At 41.9% G+C, this 26,181-nt stretch overlaps 1 protein-coding gene across 4 annotated transcripts in view; it reads right to left on the minus strand.

The window, feature by feature from the left end:
* Positions 1-5,645: 5,645 nt before the first annotated feature.
* Positions 5,646-26,181, minus strand: part of LOC116985951 — a 42,356-nt gene continuing 21,820 nt past the window's right edge. For 3 of the 4 annotated variants that reach the window (XM_033041084.1, XM_033041083.1, XM_033041085.1), the window contains exons 7-20: positions 22,717-22,842; positions 22,066-22,131; positions 21,028-21,150; positions 19,088-19,243; positions 16,790-16,843; positions 16,419-16,636; positions 16,219-16,298; positions 14,383-14,475; positions 13,785-13,865; positions 12,368-12,475; positions 9,541-9,662; positions 8,259-8,381; positions 7,549-7,606; positions 5,646-6,750 (exon numbers count right to left, since the gene is read on the minus strand). In XM_033041084.1, coding sequence (XP_032896975.1) covers positions 6,676-6,750; positions 7,549-7,606; positions 8,259-8,381; positions 9,541-9,662; positions 12,368-12,475; positions 13,785-13,865; positions 14,383-14,475; positions 16,219-16,298; positions 16,419-16,636; positions 16,790-16,843; positions 19,088-19,243; positions 21,028-21,150; positions 22,066-22,131; positions 22,717-22,842 — 1,483 coding nt within the window. In that variant the 3' untranslated portion in view covers positions 5,646-6,675. The remainder of the gene's footprint in view (positions 6,751-7,548; positions 7,607-8,258; positions 8,382-9,540; positions 9,663-12,367; positions 12,476-13,784; positions 13,866-14,382; positions 14,476-16,218; positions 16,299-16,418; positions 16,637-16,789; positions 16,844-19,087; positions 19,244-21,027; positions 21,151-22,065; positions 22,132-22,716; positions 22,843-26,181) is intronic. The other variant, XM_033041086.1, reaches the window with a different exon arrangement.

The raw sequence follows: 26,181 nt of genomic DNA on the forward strand, positions 1-26,181 counted from the left end.
TAAAATACCCCGAGATCCTTTTAATATTCAGTTATCCATGATAATCCAGGTTGGTATAACTGTCTATTTTTAGCCGGCACTAAATAATTCATAACATTACAACACGGTTAATGAAGCTAAATTAAGTCGACTTTTTGGGGAAGTGGTTTTACAAAGTGGCAGATTGCAGAATCAAACCGATTTACACTGGAATGCATCTGGACTCTACAGACCTATTCCATGTACGTTTAAGCATCTTAATGAATTAGCGTGAAGCTGGGATAACCGACACAATCTCTCACTGGCGCTACGGTGATTTATTTGTCACCTGTGCAACTGGACATTGACATTCTTCTTGCATGTATTACACGCTTCCACAGGTGGGAGAGTCTAGGACTAGAGGTCGCAGCCTCAGGATTAAAGTACGTTCCTATTGGAAGGACATGAGGAGAAATGTCTTTAGTCAGAGGGTGGTGAATCTGTGGAATTCTTTGCCACAGAAGGGTGAGGAGGCCAAGACAGTGGATATTTTTAAGGCAGATAGATTCTTGATTAGTAGGTTAATGGAAGAATGGGGTTAGGAGGGATAGATCAGCCATGACTGAATGGCAGTAGACTTGATGGGCCGAATGGCCTAATTCTACTCCTATCACTCATGACCTTGTGCAGGCGTTATTATTCAGAGTCCTAAGTCCACTTGGCCCGTGCGCTCGATGTACTGAAGGAGTTCCCGCAAACCGACGTCCCTCTCCTCTGCTCGCCCGGCCAGCTTTGTGCCTCAGGGGTGCCTCCTGCAGCTGACCTTGAAGGCGCTGCCTGGTGGCATTACCCCGGTTCATCCTCCTGCTGGCCCTTGCTCATCCGCCTCACGTCCCACGTCTCCAGCTCCCTCCGTTACGCCGACGAGCCTTTGTCTGTATCTGTGTGCTGTTTCCAAGATGTAAATTGTCCCTAGTGTGTGGGGAGTGGATGTGAAAGTGGGATAACATAGAACTGATGGTTAGCATGGACTCAGTGGGCTTTCCACGCTGCATCTTTCAACCAATTCATTCAATCAGAGATGCTGTCTGACTTGCTGAGTTACTTTGTAGACTTCTTTTGTAAACCAGCATCTCCAGTTCCTTGTTTCTACATCACAAAATTCCCCATTCCCACGCTGCAAATTCCTGTCATCGCTTCACCACTAAATGGTTAACTTCATATCTTACAACTAGTTAAAGGAACTGCCATCTCTCATGTGGACTCAAGGTGAGCCAGGTGGTTCATTAATGCAAGAATCTGCTCACTCTGACCGGGCAGGATGGCAGGGCTGCTATCAAACGACTTTAATATGAGAAGCATGATTTTGAATGGCAGTGGGTATATGAAATGTGCTGCCAGAGGTAGTTGAGACAGGTGGTATAACATTTAAAAGGCATTTGGACAGGAACATGGAATGGAAGAGTTTAGAAGGATATGGGCCAAACGTGGGGGGGGCGGGGGAGGGATCTTGTTTGGCGTGGGCATGTTGGGCTGGGGACCGATAACTGTGCTGCATAACTCCACGACTATTCCTACAGACGTAGCCTGACCTTTCATCATCTTATCTTGGTTCACGAATGTCTGTTTGTGGATGGCAAGAGAGCGCATGGAAGAGGCAGACCAGAGGAAAAGTTATTCAGAAGGATGAAGCTTGGCGAGGTTGAATGAGAAACAGTTGGCACACCAGTGGTATTTTTGTGATGGTAGGCAACACTATGGTACACAACGCACCTCTGGATAGTTCAACAATTTGTTAGCCGACCCCGCAACATTTATGTTTATTAATTGTGTGTACAGGCACCTTTACATCTGCAATAAAAATCACTGGGAATAACATTAGTACAGTATGTTGCTAAGTTCAATGTGCACAGATATTATTTTTTAGTTTCGTTTAGAGATACAGCGCAGAAACAGGCCCTTCGGCCCACCGAGTCTGCGCCGACCAGCGATCCCCGTACATTGACACTATCCTACACACGCGAGGGACTATTTACACTTATACCAAGTATACAAACCCAAGCCAATTAACCTACAAACCTGTGTGGGAGTAAACTGAAGAACTGAGAAGACTCACGCAGTCACAGGGAGAACGTACAAGCTCCGTGCAGACAGGATCGAACCCGGGTCTCTGGTGCTGCAAGGCAGTAACTCTACCGCTGCGCCACCGTGCCGCTCTTGTATATTACTCCGATTTCTTTTTGTGTGCAGTTTAAACAAACATTGCTCTCGGAGGGCGAAAGGCTAAAAATGTGCTAGATTCAGCAAATATATTGCACGCTTTAAATCACGTAAAAGGACAATGCTTTAAATAATGCAAATGAAGATAATATGCAAGCTTCAAGCTGCTTTAAGCAAATTTGTAGTTTCAAATAAACAAACCACAATGCTCTGGAGTTTTGATTGAAGATATGGTCTTGGAAGTATCATTTGGAATGCAAATTAATTGCCTGACATCCTTTTCACCTTGGAATTGGAGGAACAAGTTTTAAAACATGAACATATTACTGATGTTTAAGAAGGAACTGCAGATGCTAGAAAATCGAAGGTAAACAAAAATGCTGGAGAAACTCAGCGGATGAGGCAGCATCTATAGAGCGAAGGAAATAGGCAACGTTTCAGGTCGAAACCCTTCTTCAGTCTGAAGAATGGTTTTGACCCGAAACGTTGCCCATTTCCTTCGCACCATAGATGCTGCCTCACCCGATGAGTTTCACCAGCATTTTTGTCGACCAAAATATTCCTAATATTGACCAGAAATTAAATCCTTCTTCACCATAAATGTGATTCCATGTTACATGGTTTAAGTTTTAGACAATAGGGGCAGGAGTAGGCCATTCAGCCCTTCGAGGCTGCACCGCCATTCAATGTGATCATGCTCAATCAGTACCCCGTTCCTGCCTTCTTCCCATATCCCCCGACTCCGCTATCTTTAAGAGCCCTATCTAGCTCTCTCTTGAAACTATCCAAAGAACCGGCCTCCACCGCCCTCTGAGGCAGAGAATTCCACAGACACAGCTCTCTGTGAGAAAAAGTGTTTCCTCATCTCCGTTCTAAATAGCTTACCCCTTATTCTTATGTTCTGCCGGCTTCACCTGCTAAAATCATGCTTGGCCCAATGTTATCAGGATTTGAATTTGTTGGGCTAATTGATAAAATATGGAAACGTACTCCTTGGAAAAACTATTTTCGATTAAGACAAACATGGAGAACTTAGAGATGCAGGGAAATGCAGATGCTGGAATCTTGAGCGAAATCCCAAGTGCTGGAGGAACTCAGCGGGTCAGGCAGCATCTGCGGAAGGAGCATGTGACATTTAGGATCACAAGTGATTGGAGTGGAATCAGGCCATTCGGCCCATCAAGCCTACTCAATCATGGCTGATCTATCTCTCCTAACCCCATTCTCTTGCTTTCTCCCCATAACCTCAGACACCTGTACTAATCAAGAATCAAAGGGTCAGACCCTTCTTCAGACGGAAGAAAGGTCTCGACTTGAAACGTCACCTATCCACCTACTTCCATTGTGGACTATTACCATTGGAAACATGACTGTTGTTTGCAATCCAAGTGGCACAACATTCCCTCCACCACCCCACCTCCAAAACACAACAAGGACTCACAAACACAGCACACAACCAACACTACTATTATTTTTTAGAAACGGAATTGAAAAATTTATTGAGCGATTACATACAAATACAGATTTTAAAAGATATGAATGGTACAGAAACACTAGAAGAATATATAAGGCTTTCTTTAAAAAAATTGGAACAAAGTACTTTGACACGAGTCAACTATTTAGCTTCTACAAGAATGATTATTTGCAAACAGGCTTGGCTTTTGCCACAGTAATATATACATAAAAACCACAGGACAATAGGCCAAAGTGTCATGTATTCAACTTCAACCAGAAACCATATCAAAGTCAAGTTATGTAACTGTACAATACCTCAGCATTTACAAAATTCAGATGAATTTTTTTTTAAAGGAATGTCCTGAAGGTTAAAGATTTTGTTCTTTTTTAGAACCATCATCACTGAAGATCCTTCATGCAATTATATTGAATTAAGAGGTTTAATCTGCAGGAAAGTGCCAAACAGAAAATGTAAAGTCAAATACGAACAAAATGGACTCAAACACTCGCCTGCTGCTCCCATTATCAACCTTCTCCAAAATCAAAATGGTTGACGTAAATCTTTCAAATAATCATCAGCTTGACAATGTTTTTAAATACAAATTGAGTTAGCTAGATGGTAAAACAGAACATTAAATGGAGAGCTGAATCAGATCAGCAAGCCGTAGCGCAAAAACGTTGCCTTAACAAGGAACTGCAGATGCTGGTTGATATCAAAGACAGACACAAAATGCTGGAGTAACTCAGCGGGTCAGTAACTCAGCATTTTTGGAGCAAATGAATAAGTGACGTTTAGGGTCGGGACCCTTCGTCAGATTGAAGCTTAACTCTTGCAACATTGTTCTGCTGCAGAAGAGTATATCGAAGCGAGACACTAAATTGGAGCATTTTATGTCTCAAAATTCAGACTGAAGAAGGGTCTCAACCCAAAACGTCACCCGTTCCTTCTCTCCAGAGATGCTGCCTGACCCGCTGAGTTACTCCAGCATTCTATGTCTACCTTCGATTTAAACTAGCAACGGCAGTTCTTTCCTATACATTATATCTAAGCTCACAGGTTGGCAATGGAACCAATATTTAAATTAATGGAGGATTCTGCATTATAATTATAACCAATACAAATTAAAATTAGTTGAGTATCTGATCAAGAGTTGTGTGTATTTGTTATTTCCCATCTCCACAGCACAAAATGTCTACACAATGGCACACAAGATCCTGAATGGGAAAGGCTTAGATTGATACACGACTTTAAAAAAAAAAAATCACTTCTGTGATACCCTGAACTGTTTTGCAATCAGTGAAACACAGTGCTTGAGTAACTCAGCAAGTCAGGCAGCATCTGTGGAGGGAATGGGCAGGTGAAGTTTCGGATTAGGACCCTTCTTCAGACTGATTGCAGTGTGGAGGAGGGGAAGGGGGGGGGGGGGGGGGGGTGGATGTGGGGGGCAAGGGGAATGCTGGAAAGGAGATACAGTGTCTCCCTACTACAATCAGTGTGAAAAGGTGTCCCGATCCAAGACGTTGCCTGTCCATTCATTCCACAGATGCTGCCAGACCCGCGGAGTTACTCCGGCACTTTGCACAAGATTCCAGCATCTGTGGTTCCTTGTGTCTACACTCAATGAAATATGATTTTTTTCATGTAACCCGAGCTGTAATGGAGGAAATACGGGAGCCATTTTGGGAAGCACGGGTTCCCACGAACATCAATGATACAATAAGCACATAATCTGGTTTGGCGATATTGTTAAAGGGATAAATTTTGACCAGTCACAGGTGAAAACCCTCTCCATTTCCCCCAAACGATCCCACAACAGTAACTTGATGTTCACCCATGTGTGGAGCGTGTCCTTGTTAGTTATCTATCAGGCAACACTTTCTCAGTACTCTATTGACAGATTGGTTTAGTTTCTATGCTGAAGAGTCTGTTGCGGGACTTCAAACCATAATCTTGACTTAGTGGTGACGACTGTGCTAATAACATTAACCACACCCAACATGTTTTTTAAAAAAAATTACCACATTGGGAACAAATTTTGACTCACTCTTTCAAACACAGGGCTGTATAAACCAGGAACATTTAACAATCTTTTTGGTCGAAGGAGTTTGTTAAATGTTATTTAAAATGGGAGGGGGGGGGGAAGATGAATTCTGTTGGGCACTTCCACTTTTCCATGTAGAATTATTGGTCATTCGCTGGATGACACTTGCATGTTGATTTTGAATTATTGAACCTTAGGCAGAGATTGAGGCGTTTGATTTTTCTTCATCAGGCCATCCCTGGTAAAAAGTTGAGGGCCTACATTATCTCCCACTTTTCTTTTCTTGACAAAGACTTTGTGAGCAATTTAACCCCTTCTTAAACTGTCTATGTTTCTGTCCGACCACTGTCTACAATAATGATAAACAAGAACCATCAAAATAACTCAAGGCGGAAAGGTGGCCTTTGTTAACCTCCCAGGTATTTCCATTTTAAGAATGGCATTTTGCTTTATTCTTTGTTTAAGGAGCACGAGTCAATACCGAAAAACAAGTATGCTCGCACTATACCTTTCGTGAACATTCACTAAGAAAGTGAAAATAAATAAATATTTATAAGGCTACTCTGCTCCCTCCCGCCATCCCTTCTCCACAACCACTTCTTGCTCGATTTATTTCCCTCCACTCCCTCCCCAAATATCCCTGACAATTGGAGCACAATATCATTAAAAATGGTAACAACAAAATCAGGATAAATTAGCTTTACTTATAGAAATCCTCGGAGCCAATATTTTAAACAGTTTCGTAATAAAACGCAAATATCTTCACCGACTATTTTATAAACCTGGAAAAATATCAAAAGGTAACAAAATTTTTCAAAGCTGCAGGCTTTCTATTTGTGCCTCGTTTCCTTGGTTTGTATGAAAATACGGATTAAATTTTAAAGTCATTGCAATACGTTTCGGGAGCAACCTTCGCAGTCATAGTGTAACAAGGTCCATTGCCATGGCAATCCACCGTTCATGGCTTGTGGATGGTTTCTAGGATGTATCAACCTTGGCTTTAAAGTATCCGATTTAGTTTATTCCGTAATTCAGTAAACTGTGCAGTGTTGACCATTTCCATGGCTGGAACAACCTGAAAAGCGGGAAATAAAATACATGATAAATGAAGCAGCCGACTGTCAAAGTGACGCAGAGCTGTCGTACAGTCAAACTAAGCCAGGAATTCCCCTCTCCGACAACACAAATACAATTAGATACACTTTACTTCTCACCCTGGTTATTCCTCCTTCTTCCTGCTCCCGTCTGGGAGAAGGTACAGAAGTTTGAAGGCGTGCACCACCAGACGCAGAGACCGCTTCTTCCCCTCTGTTATCAGACTTCCTTCCACATACTCAACTCATCTCTACCCAACTGAGGACATTAGATCTTGTCTAAGTAACTGATGCACTACAATGCTGAGAACTATATTCTGCCTTCTGTATCTTCCCCTTTGCTCTATCTATTGTACTAGTGAGAGAGACCACAGCCAGAGGTCATAGCCTCAGAATTAAAGAACGTTCCTTTAGGAAGGAGACGAGGAGGAATTTCTTTAGATAAAGGATCGTGAATCTATGGAATTCATTGCCACGGAAGACTGTGGAGGCCAAGTGGAGACTGTGGAGGATATTTGTACAGTAGACATAGATAGATTCTTGATCAGGGGTTATGGGGAGAAGGCAGAAGAATGGAGTTAGGAGGGGGAGATAGATCAGCCATGATTTAATGGCGGAGTAGACTTGATGGGCCGAATGGTCTAATTCTGCTCCTATCACATGACCTTATGTGACATTAATAAACAAAACCTGAACATTATCTGTTGCCGAACTAATGCCAAAGGAACTATGATGTATTTTTCCTTATTTGACATGACAAGTTTAAATCAAATCCATACCTTAGTCTGTAGGAAATTATGAAGAGATTGTATCCATAGATGTTCCTTAGTTTTGAATCTGTGAAAAATAGAGTCACAATTTAGACTATATAAAAAAAATGTGATGCAAACTGGTGGAAGTGTAAGATTTAGTATCTTAGACACCAATAACAATATCCCTCCTAGAATAATGGTATCTCGGGTCAAACAACCTGTCACGGCAGACAAGCTCTCGAGGGGGGGGGGGGGGGGGGAAGAAGGGTAGACAGTCCCCAAAACTGGGTTAAAACCCACAAGTTTAAAAAAAGATCAATGCACTTGAATGTCTGGTAAAAAAAACATTCCAGTTATGGTGTCACAAAGGAATCTGCTTATCAGAATTGAAACATTTTGGAAAAGAAATAGCACCAAGACAACACTAAAATGGGGGGTGCACAGGAAAACCCATCAGCGCACACCTTGTGTATACTGCAAATGGCAAAAATATTCTCAACCATTCACCAACTTGGAGACTAACAAATTCCACTGTACCAAGGAATGGGTGAAATGTCACACTATAGAAACGCCCTTCTCTCCAGAGATGCTGCCTGACCCGCTCAGTTACTCCAGCATTTTGTGTCCGTCTTCGGTGTAAACCGGCATCTGCAGTTCCTTTCATCACAAATACTTTCAGATGTCTGATATTAGGTGAAATATACGATGCGAGTCTTATAGACAAAATAAATACTCACTCATGCCACTCCTCCACAAGAACGTTGAGAACAGGAATGCTCAAGGATTGAACGGTAGTTTGTTCAAAAGACAGAAAGAGAGTCACAAGGTCAGAGACATAGTTGGCATCGTGACACTTAACCCTAAAAGTTAAAAGAAACACACATTAAAAAACAGTTGTACATTTCAGATTAGAATTTTAGCAATAATCATGAAAAGGTGATCTTGACAATACCACCGTCTACCACTGGAGGCAGTGGGATGTTTTAAAGGAGAAATAATAACGTCTCACAAAGGACTAGAATTGAGTTTTGAGTATTATCTTCTAAGGGGGCTCTGCAGGAAATAGAATTGCTAATGCTGGTATACATTTATTTTACTATGGCATTAGTGGCAAGATAAATATTTCAGCCAAATAGAGCTTAATTTGCCTTCCAGATTGTCATTGAATAATCAATGCTTTGCATGCGATTGCAAATGAAACTCTCAGTAGCCACAATGACAGTGACATTCTGATGGGAGAAAGGTTCAACAATGGTCCTCAAGGTCAGAGTTATAGGATACAAAGATACAAGATACTGAGCTACAGGGAGAGGTTGAGCAGGCTGGGACTCTATTCCCTGGAGCGCAGGAGGATGAGGGGTGATCTTAAAGAGGTGTATAAAATCATGAGAGGAATAGATCGGGTCTCTTGCCCAGGGAAGGTGAATCGAGGAACAGTGGACATAAGTATAGGGTGAAGGGGAAAAGATTTAATAGGAATCTGTGAGGTAACTTTTTCCATACAAAGGGTGGCGGGTGTATGGAACAAGCTGCCAGAGGATAGTCCCAGAGTTGTGGCTGGGACTATCCCAACGTTTAAGAAGCAGTGAGACAGGCACATGGATAGGACAGGTTTGGAGGGATATGGACCAAACGCAGGCAGGTGGGACGAGTGTAGCTGGGACATGTTGGCCGGTGTGGGCAAGTTGGGCTAAAGGGCCTGTTTCCACGATGTATCGCTCCAAAAGCTTATGGGATACAAATGTTTTCTATAAGATAACCTTGCCACAAGCACAAAAAACATGCAATGAATCACATTCAAAATAATTTTATTCAAATACTTAAAGCGATTCAGTAATAAGTATATTGGAAATTACCTCTTAAATGCCCGAAATATACAAGCACATATGCAGAAGTGCCTCACTAATCGAGCAAAACAGTATTCAACAATTCAGTTCAACGCCAGCATCTATGCAAGTGGTTGAGCTGTCAAAACTCCTGATCGACTGCTGCTGTTGGTGGTGGCAAATTAGTACTTACACATCAATCATCATGCTTCTATGTATATAAATGTTGTTGCTCAGAATGGCGCAGAAATTGTGCAGGATTTCCTCTTTCGTGCTCAGGCTGTCAAATAGGAGCTTCAGAGCCCAGAAATTCTTCTGAAAATATCACAAAGCAAATCAAATCAGAATATGACTTAGACACAAAAGGCTGGAGTAACTCAGCGGGACAGGCAGCATCTCTGGAGAGAAGGAATGGGCGACGATTCGGGTCGACACCCTTATTCAGACTAGTCAGGGGGCCACCTATTTTTACGCCAGAGATAGATTCTTGATTAGTGCGGGTGTCTGAGGTCTGAAGGCAGGAGAATGGAGTTAGGAAGGATAGCTAGATAGATAAGCCATGATTGAATGGCGGAGTAGACTTGATGGGCCGAATGGCCCAAGTCTGCTCCTATCACTATTAGTCTACATGAGCTGCTCAATTCTCAGTTATGCCAGAGCCCAATCTGTCAATACCCAATAATCGTCAAAGGGATGAATGGTGTGGTAGACACTTCTGCCGAGTGACATGTATTCTCCATTAACCTGCCCAGGACTTGAGGGTCTGAGCTACAGGGAGAGGTTGAGCAGGCTAGGTCTCTATTCCTTGGAGCGCAGGAGGATGAGGGGTGATCTTATAGAGTATAAAATCATGAGGGGAATAGATCGGGTAGGCACACAGAGTCTCTTGCACAGAGCAGGGGAAATTGAGGACTAGAGGTCATAGGTTTACGTTGAAGGGGGAAAGATTTAATGGGAATCCGCGGGTTAACTCTTTCACAGAAAGGGTGGTGGGCGTGTGGAACGATCTGCCAGAGGAGGTAGTCAAGGCAGGGGTCATTGCAACATTTAAGAAACAATTAGACAGGTACATGGATTGGACAGGTTTGGAGGGATATGGGCCAAATGCAGGCAGGTGTGACTAGTGTCGATGGGGCAAGTTGGTCGATGTGGGCAAGTTGGGTTGAAAGGCCTGTTTCCACGCTGTATGATGTTCGCTCAGCATGCAGTCACCATGGCCATGGTCACCCTAGAGTTTAAAAAAGCATGCAGAATGTGTGATCATGCCAAACATTTGGCTGAGTGCTTGAGCTGCTTAAAACCCAGCGGTATCCACTCGCTCCCCGGGAGTCCCATCCCACCCTGGTCATCCTGCTAGTTTCACTGTTGGTATCCCTGCGTTATCACCTCTTCCACAGCCAACAATGGACCCTTGTGGGCTCCGCCTTTCCGGTCATCCTTGCCGGTTCCGATTTGTCCTGTACCTTTTCACACCTCTAGTTTCCCTCTCTCCAGACTCTCAGTCTGAAGAAGGATCTCGACCCAAGCCCCCATCTATTCCTTATCTCCAGAGATGCTGCCTGACCCACTGAGTTACTCCAGTATTTTGTGTCTATCTTCGGTGTAAACCAACATTTGCAGTTCCTTCCTCCACATTTTGCTAAGCTGTTAGGCCCACATATTCCAGGCTAGTGGAACAGTGACAGCTAGATTTTACCATACTTTATTATTGTCACGTATCGAGGTACAGTGAAAAGCTTTATGTTGCCTGCTGTCGAGTGAGCAAAAAGACTACACATGATTACAATTAATGCTGTCCAGTTTACAGATAAAGAATAAAGGGTAAAACATTTACTGCAAGATAAAGTCCGATAAAAGATGGTTCGAGGTTTTCCAGTAAAGGATATGGGAGGTCAGGACCGCACTCTAGCTGGTGAGAGGACAGTTTAGTTGCCTGATAACAGTTGGGAAGAAACTGCTGCTGAATCTGGAGGTAGGGAGGGAATAGTTCCTCCACAATCTATTAAAGTCTGTCACTGTATGTCATGTTGTCACTTGCGGGCGGAGCACCAAGGCAAATTCCTTGTATGTGAATACTTGGCCAATAAACTTATTCATTATTATTCATTCTTTGAGAGTGATAATCTGAATCAGCAACATTCTTAAAGCCCAATTTCAAAAGTTGTCAATAAAACCCTGTCACATATTTATTCATTTCCCAAAACTTTAACTTTTTTTTTGAAAAAGTCATACTGATCATTTATCTTTCCCAAATCTTAGTTCTCAGTCTGTAATTGGGATTGGAGACCCAGAAAAGTGTGGAATTGCACTTCAGCTGAGATCAACACTTTTTAAGAACAGGAGGGAAGAGTAAAAGTATCACAAAAATAAGCAGTGGTGCAGAAATGATAATAGTATACTGCAGTAAGAGAGTAGTCGAGCCTTTACCTAATGCGATTACAGAAAACACAATTGAAAATCATAAAGGTAAAAAAAACAAAACATTGTCAACATGACGTGTTTTTCTACACGTAGAGGAAACGCACTGAATTACAAGAAGGCGCACAAAATGGTTTTGTGAAACAACGATAACAAATTCAATAGTAGAGGAAAAGAATGCAATAGCTGTGGACCATCAACTCGTTCCATATGGTACGTCTATCAAATGCCATCGGAAAAGGGAAGACCATTTCAAGAGAATTAGTGGGCAGCATGGTGGCGCAGCGGTAGAGTTGCTGCCTTACAGCACCAGAGACCAGGTTTCAATCCTGACTACAGGTGCTGTCTGTATAGAGTTTGTATGTTCTCCCCTGTGACCTGCGCAGGTTTCCTCCCATATTGCGATGACGTATAGATTTGCAGGTTAACTGGCTTTGGTAAAAATTGTAAATTGTCCCTAGTGCGTAGGATAGTGTTAGTAGTGTGCAAGGTGATCGCTGGTTGGCATGGTCTCGGTGGGCCAAAAGGCCTGTTTCCGCGCTGCATCTCTGAACTAAACTAAATAAATAAATTACTCTTTACAATAATCAAACTGTTCTTACCCCATAAGCTACAATTAATGGCAGAACTAATTTCATCATGGAGATCTTCTTATGCAACATCTGAGCAGCAGCCATTGTCACCAGAATCAACGTAGCCTCCCGATGAAGCTGGAAATAGAAACATCACTCATTAGCAGTTGTCATCCCAATCTGCACGAGATTGTCAAAACAAATACAGGACCTTCACGTTTTATACCTGCTTGACCTATGCTTTTAGACAATAGACAATAGGTGCAGGAGTAGGCCATTTGGCCCTACGAGCCAAAAAGTGTTTCCTCATCTCTGTTCTAAATGGCTTACTCCTTATTCTTAAACCGTGGCCCCTGGTTCTGGACTCCCCCAACATCGGGAACATGTTTCCTGCCTCTAGCGTGTCCAAACCCTTAACAATCTTATATGTTTCAATGAGATTCCCTCTCATCCTTCTAAACTCCAGCGTGTACAAGCCCAGCTGCTCCATTCTCTCAGCATATGACAGTCCCGCCATCCCGGGAATTAACCTTGTAAACCTACGCTGCACTCCCTCAATAGCAAGAATGTCTTTCCTCAAATTAGGGGACCAAAACTGCACACAATACTCCAGGTGTGGTCTCCCTAGGGTTCTGTACAACTGCAGAAGGACCTCTTTGCTCTTTTGTAGTACTTGTCCACTTACTACTGAAGTTTAATATACATGCTCTCATTTTCAGAATAATTCAACTTTATGCCTGGCAAACTTGCACACCAAGTTTAAAAGTTATCTTACAAGTTCAATTTTGCCTAACAGAAAAAAACCCTCAAATGATTGTCTGCAGCTATTATTGGATGATATGTTTAAATGTATCTGCCTTTGGGATATATTTTCCCAATTATGGAGCCCAATATGTTGGAAACTTGAGCAAAACACAAAGTGCTGGAGGAACTCAGCGGGTTAGGCACATTCACTGAAGGTCATGGACAGCTGGAGTTTCACGTCAAGACCCAACCCGACACCAATCCATGACATCCAGAGATGTTGCCCGACCTGCTGAGTTACTCCAGAACTTTAGTGTTTTGCTATGATACCAAAAATCAATAATACTTTATTGTCACATGTATCTGGGTACAGTGATATTACTAACTCTTCATGGCTGCACCCCAAATAATCTTAATTACCAAGAATATTCTCACTTAATAAAATTGAGGCATCCCATATCTCAGAATCGACAATACAATTCTATACATAGAAACTAGGTGGAGTAGGCCATTCGGCCCTTTGAGTCAGCACCATCTTTCAATATGATCTTTGCTGATCATCCAAAATCAGTACCCTGGGTTTTCCCCATATCCCTTGAATCCGTTAGCCCCAAGGGCTAAATCTAACTCTCTCTTGATAGTTATATAATTGTAATCAATACAATTCTCTAAGGTTATTTAGAAAAATGGCCCCTTCACCTACCACTGAGGAAAATGGTTTAGGCAAGCCGACTATTCCACTTCTCAGATCTTCAAGAACTGATGCAGCAAGGATAGCAGTGTTCTGAGAAGAAAGTTTTGATATGATTATTTGTGAAAGGGATGGTTTTTTTTTTTTTTTAAAAAAGCTCAATGCGAAATCTCAGACAAAATGTTATTGAAGTCAACACAAGACGTTTACATTAGCAGAACTCAAGTATTTTTCAGTGATAAATATTAGTGGTGGATTTACACTTTGCACCTTTTGCATTTACGCAAATAAAATAGAATTATACTGATTCACCTCATTTGTGCCATCTAGGCCAATCCCATTCTGCTGCATTAAACCTGTATCCTCCCATTATTAATATTATTATGAAAAAAACAAAAGGTTTTCAATTATAAAGCATCTTTCACAATCTTAGGATGTCTCAAGGCATTTAACAATCAAAGATACACAACTTTACAAATCGCTGTTTACAAAGTAGTTAATGTGTTAGCAGTTTGCACAGTACTAGCTCCAACAAATAACCAATGCACAGATAACCTGTGATTAAAACATTATCACTTTACTGTAGTTTGGTTACTGGGTTTAAATTTACTTTCACAAATCCAGCTGGGGGCACTTGTAGTACATCAGCTTCCATTGAAAAATAATTGCAGTGAATTTGAATCAGTCGGCTCCAGCAGTGAACCTGAAAGAAGCAGAGACATTGACCACATGTCATTATAAAATCTCTCAGCCTGCTCAAAGTTCACACCCCACTTGCTCATGTGTGAAGGTTAGTTTTACAAACCGCAGCATTCAAAACATATTTTAGCCTGCCCAAAACTAGAATAGAATACACACACACACACACATATATATATATATACACACACACACACATATATATACACACATATATACATACACACACACACATATATATATACATACACACACACACACACACACACACACACACACACATATATATATATAAATAAACACACATATACACACACATACATTTAAAAAATATATATATATATATATGTAGAATAAATAACGCTACACATGGAAAGGGAAAACTTAAGAGGATATAGGCCGGCAAATAAGATGAGAATAGTTGGGGAACCTTAGCCAGTATGGGTAAGGGGATGTTCAGTGTTGTATGACCCTATGAATCTATAGACACATTATAGCTTTGTAGGTTCTCTGTGACAAAACTTATGCTTGTGGATGGCAGATGACTCAGCAGGTCAGGCAGCATCGCTGGACAACATGGATAGGTGATGTTTCGGGTTGAGACCCTTCTTCCTTCTGATCTCTAGAGATGCTGCCATACCTGCTGAGTTACTCCAGCACTTTAAAAAAAAATCTATTCTGCCTAGTTATTTAAATAGTTAGACATTTTCTCACAAGAATGTTCTTAGAAGGCCATTCAACCCATTGAGTCTCTGCAAGTTCTCAGAGTATTCTCATTCACCCCCACTAAATTTCCAGAAAAGGAACAGATGTTCTCTGGTTAGCTGGGGCAGGGAATGGGGAGAAGATAGAAACCACTTTTGTTTCAACAGGAACCAATTAAAAAAAACATGAATGGACATTAATATAGAAATAGGTAGCAATCAGCATTCATATCTTCACAATGCCCATGCACAATAATACTGGGCATACCGCAATTACCAGAACTGGAGACTTCCCCCTCTTCCAGTGAAGATATTTTATGCCAAATTGCAACAATAACTCTCTGATGCAGAAAACATTGTAACTAATATCTTAATCTTGTATGAGGGCTGGGACTAACAATATTGAACAGAAAATAAAATTTAACAAAGGACAAAAATGCATGGAATCTTGCATTTAAGTATTCATATACTTTTGTTTTTCCCTGCTAAGGATAATGTCTACAAATCTGAATATCCCCCCTTCCCCGGGAAATGTTCATCAGTACAAACCAGAATAGATTCTGTCCTTCATAACTGATGTACAATACTGTCCTCACACCGAAGGGGGAAGCACGGTGGCGCAGTGGTAGAGTTGCTGCCCCACAGCACCAGAGACCCGGGTTCAATCCCAACTACGGGTGCTGTCTGTACAGATTTTGTCCATTCTCCCTGTGACCATGTGGGTTTTCTCCGGGTGCACCGATTTCCTCCTACACTCTAAAGACGCACAGATTCGTCGGCTAATTGGTTTTGGGGGGAAATGGTAAATTGGTCCTAGTGTGTAGGATAGCGCTATTGTTCGGGGTGATCGCTGGTCGGAGCGGACTCGGTGGACCGAAGGGCCTATTTCCGCGCTGGATCTCAAAAGTCTGCAAAAGTCTAAAGATTTACAATTGTGATACGAATCACTGGAAGCTGAAGTAATACTTGGATGTAAACAAATGTGAAATAAATAAATTATTAAAATGCTATTCAGGATGTACAATAGGTCTCACAGTACTTACATCTCTGTAGAGAACGGCATTGACAAATAAGATCCTGAGTGAACATTTTAACAGTATACAGCTCTTCAACAATTTACCACCTATAAACAGAAAATGTGAAAATGAAATTGCCATGCAATGAACAAAGCAATTTATACACATTTAAAAAGTGTATCACAGTGCAAGGTCTCCTGATTAGGAGATAGAGATTAGACACTAACCTTCCACATGCACCCATTGCCCACTGTCTGAAAGTTCACAAGTAGCAGGTGCAGTTCCGGTCCTGAGAATTTTTAAGTACACCATGTACTGGTAAGGTGTTAAACGGCACGCAATGCAGCACGTAAGGCTGGTACTTAGATGAAATGACTGCGCAGCCGAATTAAAATCTCCATACTTGCAGAAGTAGAAGGGAACTTTGTCCCGCAGAGCTCGTAACCTAATCAAAAGAGGAAAAAGCAGCTCGTCACATGCATTACTTTAAGATGCTTTAAATGAAAATAAAACACTGACAGTCGTGTAGTTTTAAAGAGAAAAAAATGGAGCACTGTTAAACCATTGATGTGCAGATTGAGAAAAAGTGCATACTAACTTTAATGTATCATTGCATTTTATCACTCGTAGGTATCGAACCAACTCTCTGTACCTGAAAGGTAAATATTGAAACTAGTTAGGTGTCAGGTTTGCATTTGTTACACCAAGTACATAAATCATTGCAAACATGTCTCGAGGAAATCCTCTGTAACATGTCCAGCCGAGAAGACATCTTGCAGCATCCAATTGAATGATTACCGAGCAAACAACTCTGAAGTTGCGCAATTATTCATTTTACTTCAGCCTTACCCAAACTTTTATTTCCAGAAAAACATAAAATATTTGTTTGCCAACTTCATTGCATAAGACCAAGGGTTCCCAACCTGGGGTAATTTTACACCCAGGGTAAATTTGTTGATTGTGGATTTGTACGTGGGGCTGGCCGGCCTCGGAGCATGGGGAGCTGTGGTGGCGCGCGGCTGAGACCGAGCTTTGGAGGCTCCAGCTGCAGGCCTGTGGACGGTGACATCGGGAGCTCGCGGGTCTCTGGTGGGAGACCGCTTTCTGGAACTCCCGCGGCGGCAGCTTCTCCCGCCCGAGTTGCGGGGCTGAAAACGACCCGGAGCGGGGCCTGACATAGCCCGGCTCGGCTTTAACGGCCGCAGGATTGGCTTCGCCCGCCGAGGGCTTTAACATTGGGAGAGGATGGAGAGTAGGGGAGAGACAAGACTTTGCCTTTCATCACAGTGAGGAGGAGATTCACTGTGATGGATGTCTGTGTGAATTGAGTTGGTTGTGTGTCTTGTAAAATTGTTTATTTTTGTTGTATAGCTGCAGAAACCAAAGTTCGTAACGGAAAAATAAAGTTCATTGTATTGTATTGTACATATTGTTTTTCACTGTTTGGTTCTGGTATATCTATTAAAGTTGCCGGGGGTAAATGGGACGAAAAATGTTGGGAACCCCTGCATTAGACGCATAATGGATAGAATCTGTTAGAACTCCCAGGATAACATTCCCCCCCCCCTCCCCCACCCTTTCTCCTTAAAGGCATTCTTCCCTGTAAGACCTTTTTTAAAGAAACATTTAAAAACAGTTCAAATAAATGTAAATGACTAGAATTATTTTAAAAATAAAGTTTAAAAAAGTTTTTTGCCACCTAGCCCCCACGTTTATTAGTACCACGTGACCCACTCCATCTTGTGTGGAATTCTTGATGAAAAGTGAGCAGGGATAAAGGTAATAGATCTTTTTTTAAATACCTCAAGCTTCCACAAAGTAATAAAATTGAAATAAAGAAAAATGAAGCACTTGCGAAGAAAGTTTTAAAATCAAGATCAGTGAACCCCCCCCCCCCCCCTCAAATCAGCTGAGGCCACACTGCTTACATCATACGAGGGAAAGCTGAGAGGTCAGGTGCGAAGTGCAACCAAATGCTTAGTTCAGGAAAAGCCAAAGTACTGGAGTAACACCGTGAGTTAGACCACATCTCTGAAGAACATGGATATTGGGTCGTAACACTTCGTCAAACCCTTAATTCAGGATACTTGAACTACGTGTTTGGTTGCACTTTGCATTGGACTCCTGAGCAACATTTGTTTTCCACTTACTCTCCAACTACTTTTCAATATATACAGGTCCACCACTGATTTTCTGAAACCATTGGTTCCAGAGCTTTTCTGGAAGTACAATCTGAAGAAGGGTCTTGACCCGAAACGTCACCCATTCCTTCTCTCCAGAGATGCTGCCTGTCCCGTGGTTACTCCAGCTTTTTGTGTCTGCCTTCCTGTCTGGATTAACAGTTTGGCAAAACCAACAGAGGTCACGGCCTCCAAGAGGAGTCCAACGGTATCGGAACAGTCCGCCTAGGCTCGTAAAGTCGGCTATGCGACTGATCTGTCGCCTCCAACCGGGCCGGAGATGCAGAGCCCTGGCTGCAGGGGGGCAAATTTGACCCACCTATAGGCATGGCAACCTTGAGGTGGAGATCAGCTGCCTCACCTGGCCTAGGCAACCACACTGTCAGGGGGACTTCCGGGAGGGGATTTCAAGTGCGCTCTCGCAATTTTGTCTGGATTAAAAGGTGCCGGACCACCAGTTGCGTGGTGAAATCAGTGGGGGACCTGTAGTTGAAAAGGTTGGATGTGAGCACCTGCACACAGCCATTAGCCAGCACCCTTGCTCAAGCATTAAAGACCAATACAACCAGGCCTTGTAGAGTTCACAAATCATTCTCAAGTCGAATACAAAAGAATCTGGCTACACTCACAAGAAAAAAAAACCCCCATCAGTTACAAGAAACCACACACTTTGCCATCGAGTGCTGTCACCTGGATTTGAACTGAAAGAAACCTACTCTTCTCTTGCTTCCATCCTTTCCACCCGTGCGTGCACAACAGGGAAGTCCTCCCAAAACGTCTCTTTTCTGCCTTTCTTTTGTCGTTGCCCAGTGATATTTTGACCCCTGAGAATAGAAGTCAGGAATGGATCCTCCCATGATAGTACATTAAGACTGTAACGATATTCAAGGCAGATAAATGACCAATTGTTTTTATACCAGGCTTAATATCAAAAAGCTGGTTATATAACTTAGTTTGAAATATAGAATAATCAAAACAGCAATATAACATTTTTGAAACTAGGACATGCAGATGCTGGTTTACACAGAAAGATACAAAGTGCTGGAGTAACCCAGCAGGTCAGGCAGCATCTCTGGAGAACATGCTCTCCAGAGGCTGCCTGACCTGCTGAATTACTCCAGCACTGTATCCTTTAAAAAAAATAACATTTGTAGTGTTGTACAGGTCTCAATCTATAAAATTAGGTCAGATTGAGATTACTAATGGAGAATTGCAATCAATAAAAAAGTTAAAGAATGTTTTATTCATTTTATTTTAGTAGAGGTGTTGATGTGACGATTTGCTCCATTAATTTAAAAAAAAAAAAACGATACATTTCTCTCAAATTCCTGTTTTATGAAAGATCTTTTGTACATTTTAAAGTTTGCTTTTCAATTATCTAAATTTCACCACAATAGTCGGAAAATCCAGTTAGTTTGGAAATGAGCTGCCCGAGCACAGAACCACCCATTCACTGGAAGAAGCCAAAGGCAATCCATTTGTTGTTTTCATTAACGTGTGAGAATATCTTTCTTCTTCCCTCCTATTTAAATGGCAGCTTCCCACAGCTTTAAAAACATTTTCTAGAGTTATTTTTTGGAGCTGGCCATTGTTGGCAGGGCCAGAATTTATTGCCTTTCCTGGTTGTCCGTGAGAAATTGGTGGAGAGCCAATTTATTGAAGATCTATAATTCGTCAGGTGAAGGCACCCTCACAGCACAGTTAGACAGGGGTATCCAACATTTAGGCTCAGTAACTGCAAAGGAACAGCATTGTATATTTCCAAATCAGGATAACGTGCGTCTTGGAGTAACTGTTGATGGTTTTGCAGATGGTTGACATTGCATCCATTGTACAAAATGACACTGGAAACAAATGTTTGGGATGACAGTAGAATTCCAATCAACTGGGCTTCTTTATCCAAAACAGAGCCGAGCCTCTCAAGAGTTATGGCACCACGCTTCACGACTTGTGTTGTAGATAGTGGAAACCAAATGGAATATTGGTAAGCCATCCAATTTTGTAAGGATACTCAGCCTCTTATGTGGCTGGTTCATTTGAGTTTTTTTATAATTCCCCAGGATATTGATGATGGGGACTTATCATTGACAATGCTTTCAAAGTCAAGACTAGGTGTTCAGATGCCCTTTTGTTGAAGATAGTTATTGTCTAACACGTCTACAGCCCATGCCGGAATACTCTCTGGGACTTCATTTGCTGAGCAGTTGCAAATGGAATTGAACATTATTCATTGATGAACCCACATCACAACTCTGCTGCAATGAAGATCAATGATGATGGTTGGGCCCTGAAGAACTCCTGCAGGGATGTCTGGCTCCACAGTGTTTACCCTCCAATAATCACAAGCATCTTCCTTTGTGGGAGAAATGACTCCAACCTTTAACCTCATTTTAACCAGGGCACTGATGCCACACTCACAAGTGCTGAAGGACAGTCATTCTTTACTCAGTTCTAGAGTTCAGTTCTTGGGTCCACATTTGGCCCAAGGCTGTGATAAGGTCTGGAGTCCTGTGCTCGTGGCAGAACTCAAACTGGGCATTGCCAAATTGATTATTGGTGAGAAAGTGCCACTTTAAAACACCTTTGTTCACCGTGCTCAATATTAAAGCATGTCTAAATCTAATTAACACAGCAGATTTATAGCAGAAGCACCTACCTATTTGTAAAGATAAAGCAATGTGAAGGAAGTACAAGGGATTTATAGAAGGTTTTCAACTTGTTAAACAGATAAGGAGGGAAGTCATTCAATACAAGCATTCTTTGCAACGCACTGGTGATTCTGTAAAACAAAAATAAAACACACTATGTAATGTGTGCTACCTTGATTCTATTTAACACTGATAAACAATACAACCAAAGAAGGATTTGATCGGTGTCATTCATATTTCTTGCAGTAAGTTCCAAGATACATGCTATATTGTTTGCTGGTAGACTGATTTCCATCTCTGGGTCCATGAGCTGAACTCTCAAATCCAACTGATATCCGAAACAGGATGTTGGGAAGTGCACACAAGTGGACTGAAAGTGAGGGTTAGACTCAGTTTATAATATTCACTAAACATTTTACTTACACTCAACCATTTAAAGCACCAAAGAAAACACTGTGCAAAATACACCCTAGAAAGAAATCCTACAAAGTAGAAAGATGAAGCAAATAGTAAAAATGCATTTAAAAACATATTACTACAAGCTAGTTTCAATGGTTGGACATTATGACTATTCCACACCTTTTGCCACCTCTTACAGAAGGATTCTATGACCATGAAATGCACACAATTTACAAACATATACACTTGCATGTATTCCTAGTAATGCATGCCAAATAAAGTTAAAGGAATTTAAATAAATGTTGGAAAAAAATGGTCAACATCCGAAATGTAAAATTAAAAATACTCGAATGCTGGAAATCAGAAACAAAAGCAGGAAATGCTGGAAACACCCAGCAACTCAGCCAGCATCTGTGGAAAGAGAAACTGAAGGAATATTTCAGGTCAAAGACCCACCCACCTTTCAAGGAAGCTGACTTGCTGAGTGCTTCCAGTATTTTCCATTTTTGTTAGACATCATAAACGTGCTTGCGCGATTAACAATTTGCTAGATGTTGATTAATCTCCAAATTCTTACAGAATACACATGAAAAGGGACCGTGTAATCCACGGCAGTTGGAGAAATACAAAGACTATATGTATCTTACCTGTGCATAAATATTGGCACCGCCTGGCTAGGAGTTGAGGTCTGATCATTTTTATTGAAAACTTCCCTGTCAAAATAAAATAGATGAATTGGGCAAAAGAATAGGAACATTAAACACTGTACTCAATATCTTCGTGCATAACACGAGTGAGTTTGTCTGATGCTATTTGTAGCAGAAAATGGAGCTTATAACCAGTTACAATGAAATGGGCTACTGGGATATTGAGCAGGCAAAATAAAATGGGATAAACACAAGTAAAGTTTTCCTTATTGAACTGAAGTTTAGATTTCATTAGAGACAGATTTTTAGGAAATCAAGGGATTTGAGTCAAAGGAACAGACTAAGTGGAACAAGCTGCCAGAGGAGGTAGCTCAACGTTTACGAAGGTACATGGATAGGACCGGTTTGGATGGATCTGGAACAAATGCAGGCAGGTGCGACTAGTGTAGCTGGGACGGTGTGGGCAAGTTGGGCCGAAGGGCCTGTTTCCACACTGTATCACTCTATAACTATTGATAACATTCGTCAAGACCTACAAACTTAGTGCAGACCTAGAATCAAGACCAGAACCTCTCGGTCTGCAAGCCTTAGCAAAGTGAGAGCAAGTTCATTTTCTCAAAAATTCCCAAGAAAACAATATAAAAACCCAACTGTGGAGGTTGTTTGTGAAGAAGAATTTCTTTTGCCACTCCGATCATCATGATGGCAGCTGTTTTTGGCTTCTCCTTCTCTGTCTGATGTAGAAACTTGTTCACCACATTAAACACTGGTGTGTAACTAGAAGAAGAGAGCAGAAACATTAGAAAAGGGCAGTCACATTGCTCATAAAGCAACATTTTTTACCACCTTTATGCAACGTAACAGAAACATGACTAATTTCAATATATTGAAAAAGGAAAGATCTTTATTAAGAGGCAATTGCACCAGTGCTCATTTGAGAGAATATAATCTTGTCTTAAGGGAAATCATTCCAAAAGGTAAAATGTATCCAACACAGAGGATGGGAAGACACAGCAATAAAATGAAGAAATGTTGAAATCATATTTTGGGACAGAACATGTCTGAAAAATTAGCTGCCAAGATCGTGGGAGGCACAGTGGCACAGCGGTAGAGTTGCTGCCTTACAGCGCTTGCAGCGTTGGAGACCCCGGTTCGACTGTGTGATAGTGCTGTCTGTACGGAGTTTGTATGTTCCCCCCGAGAATGCATGGGTTTTCTCCGAGGTCTTCAGTTTCCTCCCACACTCTAAAGACGTACAGGTATGTAGGTGAATTGGCTTGGTATAAGTGTAAATTGCCCCTAGTGTGTATAGGATAGTGTTAATATGCAGGTATCGCTGGTCGGTGCGGACTTTGTGGGCCGAAGGGCCTGTTTCCGCACTATGTCTCAAAACTAAACTATGTTGGAATCACCAGATGAAAATTGAATCAATGGAAAAGATCGATTTGTTGAAAAGAAGCACCTCTATCTGCACCCATGGTACTTTTCCAACACTTTACGGGATTGAAAACCAAAGCTTTAACCTCACATGAATATGTGTTTGCCTCTAATAGGCAGAGACATATTATTTTTGCATCACAATTCCGACTTCTTTATTGAACAAGATCATTTAAATATATCTCGCTGAACATTAAAATATTACAGATAACCAATTTATATATATATTTGTTAAATTCATTTACCCCAAATGCAAGTTCAATAATGTATTTAAATTGTATCCAGGACATCAATTTATGTTTTACCAGTGTAAACAATATGCTTCCAACGCTACATGGTGTCAATTGGACTAATTAGGTAGAGTTTGCCAAATCTGACATTCTATCTAATTAGGCCTAATTAGTCTAATTGACAATATATGGCATTAAAAACATTTTGTTTAGACTACTAGAATATAAATTGATGTCCGGATACACTTGGACAATGGAAGAAAATTATTGGACTTGCATTATTGTGCCAATGTTCTACTCCCCCCCCCCCCCCCCCCCCCCCCTCCTCCCTTCCAAAGAAAAATAAATCTCCAGTTCCTATGGTGAAGTATAATTACATGATCTTTAAGGGCCTGTCCCACTAACGTGACTTTTCAGCAACTGTCTTCGACCTTGAAGCTCGAGGGCACTCGCCTGAAAAACCTCGAGCTGGATCGACCGTCAGCGATGAAACCGCGAGCTGGATCGACCGTCAGCACACACACACACACACACACACATCCACACATCGCAGGGGCCAGGGATTCACACTCGCGATGCACAGGAAGGTAAAAGATGGCTGTCACAGTATAAGGTAAGTCCTTTAGAGAGCGGGGAGGGGGGAGAAAGAAGGGAGGGGGGGTGAAGGGGGGAGAAGGGGGGGAGACACTTTTAAGAAGCCAGACTGAGGCCGCGAGTATGCGGGAACCTCCCTCGAGCATGAAGGAGAGTTACGGTGACCTCCTAGGACCATGTGTCGACCATGCTGCGAGTTTGTGGCGAGCGCAAACTCTTCTAAACTTGCAAATTAGTTCACCATAGTGGGACAGGCCCTTTAGACAGCCTGCAACATCTGAACCGCACAAAATTTATATTTCATTCCTTCAAACAGCTCAATCAACATTTTTGCAGAGATACTACCAGTAGAGGTCACTGCACAGCAATAAAGGGTAGGTAGCAATCCTAAACGTTCCTCCAACGTGTGCATTTTGAGCATACTGCAACACACCAACACAGGTGACAGCCACAGAAGCAGATCTACAAACTCGCATTACAATCGCTCCACACTCTTAAATCTGTTCATACACTGTAGATGGATTGATTGTAATCATGTATGTCCTTTCTGCTGCTGACTGGTTAGCACACAACAAACTGTACATGTGACAATAAACTATACTGAACTGAAAGTCAATATGGTGTCCAGGTTCATATCCAAATACATTCATGCAAACTAAATGTGCTCTTAGACACATGGGGAATGTCTATACCAAGTACACATCACTACATGGTTTAACACTGTTTTTTGCCGCACTGTTAGCACCAGGAATGTACTAAAAGAGGAAATGCAGGAAAATGCAAAAGTTGGCGGGTAAAGGGGAGGGGTGGGGGCAATAATCATAATGACTCAGCAGTCAAGTTTAAAAAAGTCCACCTTAACTAGCAAGCATAAGAAAGCCCAAGTTTGAAAATCTAAGTAAATTATCAGTCACCAATTAACCTTCAGCGAGATAACTAGCATTTAGAAAAGTACTTAATTGTGTGTTTTGCAATCTCTCGCCATATACTGCAACTACATACATAACATAGAAACATAGAAATTAGGTGCAGGAGTAGGCCATTCGGCCCTTCGAGCCTGCACCGCCATTCAATATGATCATGGCTGATCATCCAACTCAGTATCCCGTACCTGCCTTCTCTCCATACCCTCTGATCCCCTTAGCCACAAGGGCCACATCTAACTCCCTCTTAAATATAGCCAATGGACTGGCGTCGACTACCCTCTGTGGCAGAGAATTCCAGAGATTCACCACTCTCTGTGTGAAAAAAGTTCTTCTCATCTCGGTTTTAAAGGATTTCCCCCTTATCCTTAAGCTGTGACCCCTTGTCCTGGACTTCCCCAACATCGGGAGCAATCTTCCTGCATCTAGCCTGTCCAACCCCTTAAGAATTTTATAAGTTTCTATAAGATCCCCTCTCAATTTCCTAAATTCTAGAGAGTATAAACCAAGTCTATCCAGTCTTTCTTCATAAGACAGTCCTGACATCCCAGGAATCAGTCTGGTGCCCCTTCTCTGCACTCCCTCTATGGCAATAATGTCCTTCCTCAGATTTGGAGACCAAAACTGTACGCAATACTCCAGGTGTGGTCTCACCAAGACCCTGTACAACTGCAGTAGAACCTCCCTGCTCCTATACTCAAATCCTTTTGCTATGAAAGCTAACATACCATTCGCTTTCTTCACTGCCTGCTGCACCTGCATGCCTACTTTCAATGACTGGTGTACCATGACACCCAGGTCTCGCTGCATCTCCCCTTTTCCTAGTCGGCCACCATTTAGATAATAGTCTGCTTTCCTGTTTTTGCCACCAAAATGGATAACCTCACATTTATCCACATTATACTGCATCTGCCAAACATTTGCCCACTCAC

This window comes from Amblyraja radiata, chromosome 22 (genome assembly GCF_010909765.2).
Source record: "Amblyraja radiata isolate CabotCenter1 chromosome 22, sAmbRad1.1.pri, whole genome shotgun sequence".
In the NCBI taxonomy this organism is placed as follows: domain Eukaryota; kingdom Metazoa; phylum Chordata; class Chondrichthyes; order Rajiformes; family Rajidae; genus Amblyraja; species Amblyraja radiata.